This window comes from Lagopus muta, chromosome 1 (genome assembly GCF_023343835.1).
Source record: "Lagopus muta isolate bLagMut1 chromosome 1, bLagMut1 primary, whole genome shotgun sequence".
Lineage (NCBI taxonomy): Eukaryota > Metazoa > Chordata > Aves > Galliformes > Phasianidae > Lagopus > Lagopus muta.
In genome coordinates this window covers 18,456,532-18,470,100 of record NC_064433.1, presented here as the reverse complement: position 1 = coordinate 18,470,100, position 13,569 = coordinate 18,456,532, and the positions used below count along the sequence as shown (strand labels likewise).

Here is a 13,569-nt window from a genome sequence, read left to right as displayed (position 1 = left end):
GCAGTCTTGGCTGAGCAGGAAAACTGTTGTGTATAAAAGGCTCTGAGCACCTACAATAAAGGTCTTTTGTTCTGGACCATGGAGGGAGTCTCGTTCGCAACACCCGCAAGGGAGCTTGATGCCCTCTTGCAACATCCAACCTCTACTGCCGTAACACCAACACCCAACTCTGATGGCCCAACATAATAAAATCGGAGGCATTACTTTCAGAGCAGCCCTCGTAATTTACCGTGACATGCATCTTGACCTTGTCTATAAGCGATGGGCTTTGGCATCTCTACTGAGAAATAAGTTAGTGATTTGAATCCTTTCTTGAGACCTCTATGAATGAATTACCTGAATTAGCAAGTTATCCACCAAAACAGACTGCTTTTATTGTATTTATGAATGGATGGTATTATACTTTGCAGAGAACTCAGTGTCCATGATATATATGCTGAGAACTCATGTCAGAGAAAAAAAAAATTCAATAGTGAGATTATTTCCAAATGCTCAGATGAAAATATTTCAGCACATGCTTAGATGTCTAAGTTTAGACACTTCATAAGCACTGTGGCATACTTGCTGTATAGAGAACTTCCCTGACCCTGTTTAAGAGCTTTAACTGAAATAGAAGAAATAGGTTTTCTTGTTCCTGGAAAGTACTTCCCTCTGAGTTCAAGATTAATCTTCTATAGGGTTCATTTATAACCTAACAGAGAACTTTTCTGTACAGTGCTTGGATACTGAGTAGCATACTTCCCATTGCAAAAAGTGTAGTTTTTAATCTGATACCACAGCATGACATATATAAGATAATAAGCAATAATCTGGAAGCATGGGTTCTGATGAGACCTCATTGCAGCTTTCTAATACTTAAAAGGAGCTTATAATCAGGAGGAATACGGACTTTTTGTACCATCTGATATTGACAGGACAGGTGGAAATAGTTTTAAACTAAGAGGGGAGAATTAGACTAGATCTTAGGGGGAAATAAGGCACTGTAACAGGTTGCCCAGGGAAACTACATGCTCCATCACGGGAGGCACTCAAGGCCAGGCTGGATGGGGCCCTGGGCAGCCTGGGTGGGTGCCAACCCTGTCCAAGGCAGGAAGGTTGGAACAAGATGATTTTTAAGGTCTCTTCCAACCCAAGACATTCTGTGATTCTCTAAATTAGGAGTTCACCAATAATTTTAGCCTGTAGTATTTATAACAGAACTTCACTAAGGCACATCTTGTTTGCTGGATCACTTTTGGAGTATTAATCAACATATTCACAGTTTGGCACAAGAACTTAAATTCCAGGCAACCATAAGACTAAAGCTTTGTACTAGCTAACCCTATCTCCTTGCAATGTAAGGAAAAAAGTAAGCTGTTCCTGTTCCATTTTAACAGCTTTTCCTAAAAATACAGAGTAGGAAGCTAGACTGCCTTGCTGATAAGACTAGGTTGTCTAACACAAAGAACCTCACCTTCATTGCCAGTTCCTGATAAAGTCAGTTTAAATTCTGCTCTACCTCCCATCTTCGGTGCTCATTTTGAGAACGATGGGAAAAAAAAAATAAAAATAAGAGCCCACTTCTCACTATATTCACATCCGAAGGCCAAAAAACCAATATTCAGTCAGAACAATTTTTAGTTCTGATTTTTAAAATGCAGCGTAATTATGGTCTGAAGCAACAAAGCAAGGATACAGAACAAAACAAGGACTGACTCCAGAAACTCAGCAGTGAGAATGGTACGAGGCAGCAGAATATTTATTGTAAGATGCCTATCAAATATGTAGCTCAGTAAACATGGCCACCAGGGCACACTGCTGGCTCATGGCCAACCTGTTTTCCATCAGGATCCTCAGGTCCTTCTCCTCGAGCTCCTCTCCAGCAGGTCATCACCTAACCTGTACTGATGCATGCAGTTATTTGTCCCCAGGTGCAAGACTCTACACTTGCTCTTGTCAAACCTCATCAAGATCCCCCCCACCCAAACCTCCAGCCTGTCTAGGTCTTGCTGCATGCAGGACCTTTGTACTTCCACTTAACTGAGGGTACTGTTGATGGTTTCTAGACTATAAATTCTTCACTGTCAAGCCTATGCTATGTTCTTTTTATCAGTGCTCTATACTACCTCTTCATGCTCCCAGTATCTACCACTCCAGACTTCCATCTAAACTTTAAATGCTGCAGCAGGCTGGTCCTTGCTTTATTTACAGCTTTGATGGTCCTGCAATAATTTTAGCTCTAATACTTGCCTCTAAGCCTAGGGACAATGTAGGAATGCATTTTATGCTACACTTATTAGCTTTATTTCCAAAATGGCAAAAGATAAGATAACAACAAGATAAACTGGTTGTTATATGCCTGCTCTGAAAAAGACAAGAAACTATTATCTGCAGGAGTAAATGGTAGTGGAAATGAAGATTTCATCACTTCCAGAGATCACTCATATAACAGCTCCGAAGTACTGAGTGCAAGTATTAGCCAAGCTTACTTCTCATCCCTTTATAATTTTATACACTTACTGCTAGTGTCTGGAGGAAAGACTTGTCCACCTGCCTTCGGAAAGCTGTTTGACATTACTTTCCTCTAAGAATTACATTTCCCCTTAAAAATCTACATTCCAGCACAACTTGCAAAGGTGTCCAAGTGCTGAACAGAAATGCAGTGCTTATTAGGTTCTGTTTTGTTTTTTTTTAACCTTTTCCACTGTCCAAACGAAAAGTAGACATGATCACACAGCAAGGTAGTGAATTTTTAAAAATTTTAAGGCACATTCCAACAAAATAATTTTTTTATTGAATGCAGTAGTAGGCATTCTATTTTAAGGGAACAATGTTTTTCCCCACCTTGAAGAGATCTTCCCTTTCACAATTTCTAAATGCTGTATTTCAGTTACAGAAATATTTCTCATGTCAAAAAAGAAGACTCAGTTTAGATTTTTTTCTTGAATTATGAAGTGCAACTAAGTCCTTCCAAAAGAAGATGATAATTACCAATAGGCAGTAGAATGAGAAATCTTCAATGTTTACTATCGTTGGGTGCAATTTATGTTAATTCAAATTTTATACTTACCCATCTAGACTGTTGTTCTTAAAGAACTATATAAAAAGTGGCATTTAAGAATAAAGAAATGCAGCTTAAAGAGCAGTTTATCACCATTTAAAAAAAAAAATCTTAATGTTAGCCTGCATGTTTAATACCATTCCCACAGTATGTCAGCTAGCACAGGCTTAGTCCAATAATTTAGAACTTGAGAATAGGAATGTCTTTTGGTTCTGAATGCAGATCATAAGTCCTCATGTTCCGTATGTGAAGGCTCAGTTGTTTCAGTCTCCACTTCCTCTCCTGTGAAATTAAGTATCATTAGAACACAAAAATGAATATGTATTATTAATGTATTATTAACTACATCATAGCTTTTTAAATGATAAATCTTTAAAAGGGAAACTCCAAATAAACGTACTTTACAAGACCAAACAAGGTACAAAGTCATATAGAAGGGCTACTTGCACCAGCAAGTCCGAGCTCATGAAATTTGTACCAGATGCAAACAAGAGATTCAAATATACTGGTTTCACAGTGGTAGTGAAAGATAGAGCAGCACAACTATTTCCATTTCAAACTTTTGTTTTCAGCTATTCACAAGGAATTTTCTCCTTTCCACGTGACCTCCCATAAGACATTCAGATATTTGAACCTAAAAAGCAAGAATTACTCAGAACTACGTTCTATACTGCAGACTGCCCAGTTCAGATGTTAAAGCAGCCCTCAAAAAGCAGAGCTGTTTTATCGTGTTGATAATACAGTCACTTAAAGAAGATGTTAGGTCACTCTGTAAACTGTTCATTTTGCTTTTACATTCATACAAGTGTCAGGCCACGTTAAAATCATAGCTAAGCAGCTTTTGTGCGTGCAAATACTCAGGAGATCAGTGAACATGCATTTGTGTTTTTTTCATTTGTTTTTAAAAAAGGACTAATAAGAACACTAAGTACTGAGTGTAGTTAACTGAAAGACCCTAATGAGCAATACTGAATAGTACTGCACAGATCTTTATAACTTCATTGATGCAAGATTCACCTGTTCTGGTTCTTGTGTGTTCTCCGTACAATCAGACAAACCTCTAACTCATAATTAATAATGAAGAAAAAAGCAATGAGGAAGACAATGTTCCTTTTGAGATAGCAGTGATCTGCTAGTTCACATTAATGAAACCTAATGACTTACAAACATAACCTTGGTTTAAACACAAAATACAACACAGAAACTTGACACTTAAAAAACACTCCTTTTTGAGCAAGACAACATGCATGCCAGAATACAAGGCCAACTGCAACAACCTGAGACAGACTAGAGCTTTAGAAAGATAGTAAGTTATACAGAATAATTTTCAAGTGGCAAGATCCTTAGACAGAAACACATCTCTATCTATATATTTAAAATATATATATTTAACAATCTGTCATTAAAAAGTTACTTGCCTGTTTTTACAGTTTGAACACATGTTCCATCCTTATCTTCAAACCCTTCTGAACATACACACTTGTAACTACCTGGAGTATTAACACAGTCTTCATTCTCCTTTGTGCATACCTTTTCTGAAAGGTTACATTCATCTATATCTAGAGACAGGATAGAGGAAAAGAAATTAAAAAAAAAAAAAAGTCCATTGCTATGGTTTTATTATATAACTTAGTTACGCTCAAAATTCCATCTCAGGCCACTTCCAACATAACAATTAATTGCTTACTAAAAACACTGAAGAGCAGAACGCTGCTGCAACAGATTTGACTTCTGCTAAAATAAGCTGTTACAGTTTGCCATATTTAAGATTGTTTCAAACTTATTCAAACTCATTTTATGTTCTGCAGGTCCTACATCAAGAAATTAATTAGACTACAGCATTCATCTTAACCTACTGCAGATTTCCCACTGTCACTTTCTGTTCATGCCACCAAGGTGCAACAAAAAGGAAGGGATCTTGTAAACACTTAATTGTCACAGATAAAAGCTACTTAAGACTGTGTACCCTATTCTCTCCCACACTGAGAAGCTCTGATTTCGCTCTTGCTTCAAGTGTGACAATCACTGCAAATTATTATCATTGGAATTTGGACATTAATGCATCCAGAACACAGACTGTACTGCATACTCTCTTTTCTGTTAAATAAATGACTATAAACACTTCTAGTGCAGTGATACATAACTGATAGTATTTGCGTATTTGTTTCTGGAATCAGCTATAAAAGAATTTAATCTTTTTGTTGGAATGTTTCAGCTTAAAACTTTATCAAGCATAATAGCTTAACAAAATAAAAAAAAATATTACAGATACTATACATTAAATAATATCACAGCAACTGGGATTATTCTGATAGGTTTGAAAACTGAGTCAGACTGAAGTGAAAGTGCTTTGACAGCTCCCTAATGTGACGAATAGTGAGCTGACTGGCACTCAGTCACATCCTGTTAAATTCACCAACCTGTACACTTCTCATCTTCCTTCGCGTATCCTGATGCGCAGATCTTACACTTGTCAGAACCTTCTCCTGTGCAACCTACACAGCTGGCGTCACATGCTAAAGAAAATAGTTTAAGCATAAAAATGTATATACTTTAGTTTTAAAATGCACCCTCTTTGAAGTCAGCCAGTTTACCCACACTTAAGATAAAACACTTAAATACAAAAACTCAACCATCTCAGTCTTAAAATAACACCTTTGAAATCAGTCAGATTACTCAGACAAAAAAGAGCCAGAAATGCCTCACCTTACTCATATGATAGGTCTAAAGCCTCATCCTCCCTAAGCCCAGCGAGAATTGTACCACATGGTACTACATGCCTTCTCTAGCATTCCATTAAGAGTCTAGACAGTATACTACAAAAGCAGATTAAAAAGAAACCTTTGCATGAGAAAGATCCATCTGTGTTCAAACAATACTGCTCGTCTTTGCAAGGAGAAGAGGCACATTCATCTAAATCTGAAATATAAAAAGCAACAAGTTACCTGAAATAGTAGTCATGATTAAATAGACAGATAATTTAGTTACTGTTTTCTTCAGCATAAGCTTATACTAACAAATGAAAACTGTGATCTGCAGAAGCTGTTCTATGATGACAACAACAGACATATTAGAAATTCAAGAGATGGAGTTAAATAAAGCTTCCAGGATACCTGCCATCCTTGCCATTTTCAAGTCAGTGTTATGCTGTTTGCATAAAAAGCGTAAATGCAGGCAAAACAAACAGAAGACTACTCTTCTGAAATACTTTGATTACTCTACTATGGAACTTTTAGAAGCACTTACCAAAAAAAAAAACAAAAACACCAAAGTTATGGTCCAAACCATAGCCAAATTTCACTCAGAAAGTTAAAATATTTTGGCCTTGTAAATTCAAGGAAAGAGCACAATAGTATTCATTATCAAAAAAATTTGGACTAAAAAAGGCTATTTCAGCCATAGTTGCCAACATCATTCCTACTAATTCATTAATTAGCTTGTACTTTATTAGCTGCAATGTGGAAAAAACCAGATGTACAGAAGACAATACCAGAGCACCTTAAAAACCTCTTCCTGTGTCTAGGCAGGTGTTGCAGCAGCAGTAATTCAAATCTTAATTCCCATTAATGGTTTTCAAAAGAAGCCATATTCACATAACTTCTAAGGTACTGCTTCCAGACACCACTGTAAATGTCTTCTGCTAGTTTGATTCTATCAGTTTGCTATGGTATATTTCACATACTCATGACTTTTACATAATTTGAGTGGAACATGTTACTCTCACATTAGTGCAGTCCTGCAGTTTTTCCTTGAGTGTTCCATATATATCTCCCAAGACAGAAATACTGAGCTAGAAACCAGTGATCAATGGGGAAGAAATACCACTTTGCTCCCACATGAAGCAAGTTTGGAAATGAGAAACTACAACTATAGGAACCTAAACCAATTGATTTCATAGAATACGTTCAAAAAATACTATAAAACTTAGTGCAATCTATTTTTATCATCCAATGTTGCTGTAAAACCTGCTTTAAGTGTAGTATTACTCACCCACACAAGCTGCTTCTTCATTTTTGGTCCAGCCTTCTTTACAGTCTTGGCAGTCCTTGTTACTTGAACCAGTACAAGTTTTACAAGCAGTGTGGCAGGCTGAGATGACAGAAAACCACAGTGTGAGCTATGCTGAGAGATTCCAATATGAGTTAATGCTTACACATTTTCAAAGAAAAACTTATTTAGGATTTACTAGAAAAAAATCCTATTTTAGTAGTCTGAGCCTTGAGCCTTGTATTCACAAGATTAAAAGTTGTTTTTGTGGAGATATCATTTACAAAAGTGCAGCTCTGTCCTACCAAAAGTACAGGAAGCCACTCTTCAGAAAACAATACACCATAAATCCAGCTGACTGACTGTATGTTATATCGTAATATAAAACAAATTAAGTGGAAGAATTACTAGACAGATGAAAAAATAATAGAAAAAAACTATTAAATCTCACTATCAGGATTTAGTTGACACAGAATCTTATTCAAAACATAAAAATAGCTGAAAAAAAGTAACATATTATTTGTACAGCCTGACGGACTGTTTTATAATTGAACTTAGACATATTTAATTGGAATCAACATATTCTGTAGTACAGATATGCTATTTCCATGCCTGTTTATTCCAGCTATGTGTATTTGAGACATGAGGTGAAACCAGCCTTTAAAATAGTTCATTCCACTGCCACTTCAGTTGAAGATTTTTGTACAGTACCTTAAGGGATTAAAGAAAAAGTACAGAACTGACTCTTGCCTCTCTCTTCTCTCACAATAGAAATGAATTCTGCTTTCCAAACCAAAAACAAACCAAAAACAAACCAACAAAAAAAAACATACAGGGGAAAAATTGAAATCAGCCTATGAAATTGACCTACAAAGTTTTCAGAATTCCGTAAAAATAACTGGCAAAACCTCCATGGTTAAAGCTAAGTAATCAAAAACTATTTTCCTACAACTATTTTAAGTCATTACACTTATCTGTTTAAATAAACACCTTGTTTCTAGCTTGCTTGCAAAAAAAAAAAAAAAAAAAAAAAAAAAAGTAGATGGAAGACAAAGATCTTTGCAGATGCCCAAGATTTTGTTACCTGTACAAACTGAATGTGTGTCATTTCTCAAGCTACTGTAGTAACCATTAGAACAGTCCAAACAAAATTCTCCTGTGTATTCCTTGTTGCAGCTGCATGTGCCATCTCCACCTCGGGTACCATCACCATCACAGCGGCCATTTCCATGACAAGGTCTTTCTGATCCACCACGACAAGCTCAAAAGGATCAAAATATTTTTGAAATCAGATGTAAAAGGAAATAACTTCCTATTCTTAGCCAGTCTCCCTAAGCGCCTCCCTCTGCATAGACAGTACAACATAAAAATATACACCTATAACAGTATGCAATTTCCAAATCTTATTCCCTTGGGAGCAACCAAAATACTAAGATATCTGAGTATATGGAGGAATTCAAAACAGTCTCCAGGGACATTCAGCTATACATTTCATGACTTCGAATGTTATCTATTTTTCTAGCTTGCAGGATAAAGTTGGTGTCTTCATTTATTCCAGATATCTAAGAATGTTCAGACTGCAGTTGGAAGAAATGATCTCTTAGATCAACACCAGGAATTAGCACTACTTTATTAGCAATTGCCAAAGATGAGGCCAAAGCTGACCTCCAACAACATGGAAAGTTTTACAGATTTATAAACCATACAGTGGCCAAAACACTTTCTTTCTCTTGTATCATAGACCTCGCTTTGATCCAATCATGTTCCCACCTATTTCTGCCACTCCCTTTTTAACTTATCCTTATTTATGATTTTTTTTTCATTTAATCCCCAGTAATGTCTCGGCTGATTTGTCTTGAACTCAGTCGAGTTCTCTACAAACCTTCTGAAATGGTACCTAAACAACAGACTTACTACTCAGCAGCTGCTTCTCAGCAGCCAAACGTCATACTTCATATGTCCATATTATTAAATGGAGAAATGAAACAAACAAGTGAAAAAGAAAACATCTGTGACTATATGCTTCAAAAGAAAAATTACCAAGGCAATCTGGTCCATAAGTTCCAGGAGGGCAACAAACTTCTAATGTTTCTATGCAAAACCACTTAAACAAATCAGGATATTTCTTCTTTCTGTATATGAAAGACAATCATTTATCAATAAAAAGAACAAAGATTTTTAACAGTTAACTCACACAACTGAACACCCACACTGTCAACCACAATCTATTGCACGTGACACAAGATAGAGACTTCTCTGCTGAAATGACAACTACCTTACTTCAGGAATCAATTCCTAGAAGTCTTCCAACTTCAGGCATTGCTAAAAAAAAAAAATAACTTTCTAAACTGTAATACTATTAGCTAATTCCACACAATGTTTTTATTTACAAAAAAGTGGAATAAGAGTGATCAACAAAATGACTTGAGTGTAGTTTTGATATCGCCTTCCACTTACTTATTTTTTCAGGAAAAGTTTATGTGAAATTCAGACAGTCACACTGAAATACTTCTCTTAAATACAATAGCTGTCTTAAAGACAACTATTGTATTTACCTCAGCAAGAAGAGAACCCCAAGCAGATATTAACATTTGCTCAAATTACTGTGAACCTGACTTCTCGGTAAGATGCACATTAAAATTCCTTGTCTTTTTTGCCATGAATCAAGGAATGTTTCAGAAGGATTTTCTTTGCATTAAGAAGTAATAGTTATGTGTTACTTCAGCACTAGAATATACCGTCAATAAACGATATAAACACTAAGTATTATTTTATAAGCAGGCACAACAGCTGCTACACTTACACTTATGACTCTCAACACTGCAGGGCTTAAAAGTGGTCTGGAGACCACCTAGACCAACTCCTCTGCTGAAGTAGGATCTCTACAGTTTAGGTTGCAAAGGAAAGTATCCAGACTGGTCTTGAATATCCCTACAGAAGACGACTCCTCAACCTCCCTGGGCAGAAGTTTTTTCTTATGTTCAACTTCCTGTGCCCACTGTCCTTTGTCCTGCCACCGAGTATCACCAAAAAAGAACTCAGCCCCATGCATTGATACCTGGCCTTCGGTATTTATACACACTGATAAGATCCCCTTTCAGTCTTCTCCAGGCCCCTCGTCATCTTTGTGGCTCTCCTCTCTCCAGTAGTTCCCTGTCTTTCCTGAACTGTGGAGCCCAGAACTGGACACAGTACTCCAGATGTGGCCTCACCAGGGCAGAGTAGAGGGGGACGATCACTTCCATTGACCTACTGGCTATACTCTTTTGAATGCACCCCAGGATATCATTGGCCTTCTTGGCCACAAGGGCACAACACAGGCTCATGGTCAACCTGTTGTCCACCAGGACACCTGGGTCCTTCTGTTCAGAGCTCCTTTCCAGCAGATAGCCCTAACCTTTCAGATGCACATGGTTATTCCTCCTACGTGGAGAATTCTACGCTTGCCCTTGTTGAAACTCATCAGGTCTCTCTCCACCCAACTCTCCAGCCCATTCAGGTCTCACTGTATGGTAGCACATCCCTCTGGTGTGTCAGTCACTTCTCCCAGCTTTGGATCATCAGCAAATTTGCTGAGGGTGCACTCCATCCCTTCACCCATCAGGTCACTGATGAAGATGTTGAAAGAGACCAGACACAGTATCAACCCCTGTGTAACACTACCAGTTGCAGTCCTCCAACAAGCCTCTATGCTGCTGATCACAACCATTTGAGCTCTCCTAGTCAGCCAGTTCTCAACCCACCATAAATGAAAACTGAAAGATCTCAGTATCATGCAGATACAGAAGTTTCAAGAACCACAATTAATGAAAGCCCTACAAAATGCCTAGAAATTCTGCAGTCTGCCAGGAAATAAGCCTTCAGCTACTCCTGAGGCACATACAGCTTTTATAAACTATTACATCTGATCGTATCTACTCCAAGGTGCAGACCCTGAAAAGCTTTCCTCCAGTTTGCAAGTTTAAAGTCTACTCAGTCCTGCACAGTACAAGTATGAAGCAATAAAAGAATCATTAAGAACAAAAAGGATTATCAAAAATTCTTATCCAGTGATAAAGTGGTGTAACAGTAGTTCACCCTATTGAATTTCACTTGATCTGACCCAGTTTGCCTGCAAATGGGAAATTGAAGTAGATGAGCTACTCTCTAACTGAACTGCCCAGCTCCTTAATCCACACAGGGTGATCCCTTCCACAATTCATTTGATATCACTTCCTGACATACACGTATTCCTATACTAAATGGAAGGATAAAAACAACCTGGGGACTGGAAAAATCTTGTTCTAGCATCTTGTGAACTCAAGGTAATAAAAACAACACTAACTTAATGAATTAATAATCACTGAATAGAGGAATGAATATTAATTGTTAAGTAAAAAAAAAAAAAATCCTATGAAATTTTCTTTTCATCCAAATTGTAATTAGATGCTTTCTCCTCCCCTTGCTGTTGTACAGCAAAACCCTACTTCCATTCAGAGGTGGCTGCAGTTAGCAGCCCTGAATAAATTTAATTTGGAACATATAGTTCAGTGTCACTTCATGATAGCTCTCGGAATTTCCATAGCTAACTACTGTCAGGAGAAACAAGTGGACTTACACACTTTCCATCTCTGTGCTACAACTAACAAACTCCTACTAATTAGGTACAAAATATAGCATTACTATTTTGTCCTTGTTTATCAGCACAAAGATCTGTACTCAAAAAAAAGATACTTACAGTTTGAACCACCATTTCTCTATATGTTCTTCATGCTCTTCTACCATGTTGTTACATTCAAAGTTACTGCTGTCGCAGAGATTCTCAGTGATCTCTACAAGACGAATTTCACTACGAGAAGGAAAGTCATAAATTTAATCTACTGTTTAATTTCAGTTTAATTCAGCACCACTCAAAACACAGAAGCTACACTGCGGCCCAGAATATTTTATCAGTTGAAGGTGTGTTCTGAACTAGCTCGAAGACACAGTAAATATTAGAATAAAGACCTAATTTACTTACTGTAACTATGAAGATTGCATTTATTATGTTTGCAGACTGCACGTTTACCAGATTTTTCTACCAAATTCAACAGTAATTTTCACATATTGCTAATATCTGACACAAGCTTACAAAGTTTAGACAATCTACCCTTGCACATCAGTGTTCCAATTAAGATTAAAAACTCAGTTTGAAATTTGGAAGAGGCTAGATTGCTTTGCTCTGCGATCAAGCACATACACAAAGCAGTGCAGTAACCTGTCACTCTTCCAGTTTGCCACTTGGTACTGAAATAGCAACCAGTGAATTCTAGGGAGCAGTTACTGCTCTAACTGTAAAACAAGACTGGCACTACACCAAGATAAAGTCCACGCCATTTAGGACAATCAATTAACTACTAACCATTATTTAAAACTATTGTTTTGGTAAACAAAAAAACAAAACAAAACAAACCAATGCCATGACCAAAAACAGTATTACCTTTTTTGTTTTTCAAAAGAAATAAAAGTAAGCACTGTCAGTCACTTACAAATAAGGGATGTCAGTCTTTATGGTGAAGTGCAGACATGCTGCTGTAACCTGTTGTATTTCAGCCAGTATGGATTCATGATTTGGACACGAGGCTTTCGTTCTGATATTTAAGTGCCAGATTAGCAGTCACACACAGGGATAGAAAACCCAATCAAAAGAGTGCCAAGGCACTCACCTGGACTCGTACTTCGACAGCGTCTTCTCCTCCCAAGCAGTGTTTCCACCACCAAAATTCTTCTTTGCTGTATCTGCTAACCCCTGGCAAATTAACAGAATATGAGCAGCAGTCTCCATTTCCAACAAAAGTTTAGGGCAGCAGTACCTGCTTACATGTCACAGACACTTCAGCAAAGCTCTAAAGCTGCTGATCAAATCGATAAGCACAAAAACGACAAGCAACAACAAATGAAAGAGCAGAGGCGATGGTTCCCACCCACCCATCAGATCCTACGGACACACCGGCATTACAGCACCGGCTGAGCTTCGGCAGCGGAGCCCGAGCCCGGCCAGGCCCCGACCTGGCGCCTACAACGGCTCCTGAGCGCGGAAAGAGCCGCTGCCGCGCGGCAATGCGATCGCCGCGGGGGCTGACGAGGAGCTCCGCGGCGGTCCGGCCTGCACCCCGCAGCCCCGCCGCCCACCTGGTTGAACCTGTCCACGATGCCCCGGCAGGTGGTGCACGCCAGACGCCGCCGCTCGCCGGCGCCCATAGCAGGAGGAGGCGGCAGCAGCAGCAGCAGGAGGAGCAGTGCGGCGTACAGCGCGGGCAATGGCGAGCGAGGCGCGAGGCCGGGCCTCATGGCGAGCACAGCGCAAAAGGATAAGGATAAGGATAAGGCGCCAGGCGGCCCGGCCGCGCTCCCAGCCCGCCGCAGCGCGGCCCCGCAGCGTCGCCTCGCCCCGCCCCGGCCCCCGTAGCAACCAGGGAGACACCGGCCCGCGAGCCCCATTCAGATTTCCGCGTCAGCCCCACGCACGCTCCGGCTCCCAGCGGCCATTGGTAGAGGCGGAGGGAGAGGAGGAACGTGGTCCA

The 13,569-nt window shown here is 38.9% G+C and overlaps 1 protein-coding gene across 1 annotated transcript; it reads right to left on the bottom strand.

Moving 5' to 3' along the window:
• Window positions 1-2,738: 2,738 nt before the first annotated feature.
• On the bottom strand, window positions 2,739-13,470 carry CRELD2 (cysteine rich with EGF like domains 2). The gene is made up of 10 exons (XM_048941182.1): window positions 13,178-13,470; window positions 12,712-12,794; window positions 11,745-11,855; window positions 9,068-9,159; window positions 8,112-8,288; window positions 7,031-7,129; window positions 5,882-5,959; window positions 5,461-5,556; window positions 4,459-4,599; window positions 2,739-3,322 (listed from the first exon to the last, which is right to left on the bottom strand). The coding sequence occupies exons 1-10, from the start codon at window positions 13,334-13,336 to the stop codon at window positions 3,264-3,266; spliced, it is 1,095 nt and encodes a 364-aa protein (XP_048797139.1). The 5' UTR covers window positions 13,337-13,470; the 3' UTR covers window positions 2,739-3,263.
• Between the last annotated feature and the right edge of the window lie 99 nt (window positions 13,471-13,569).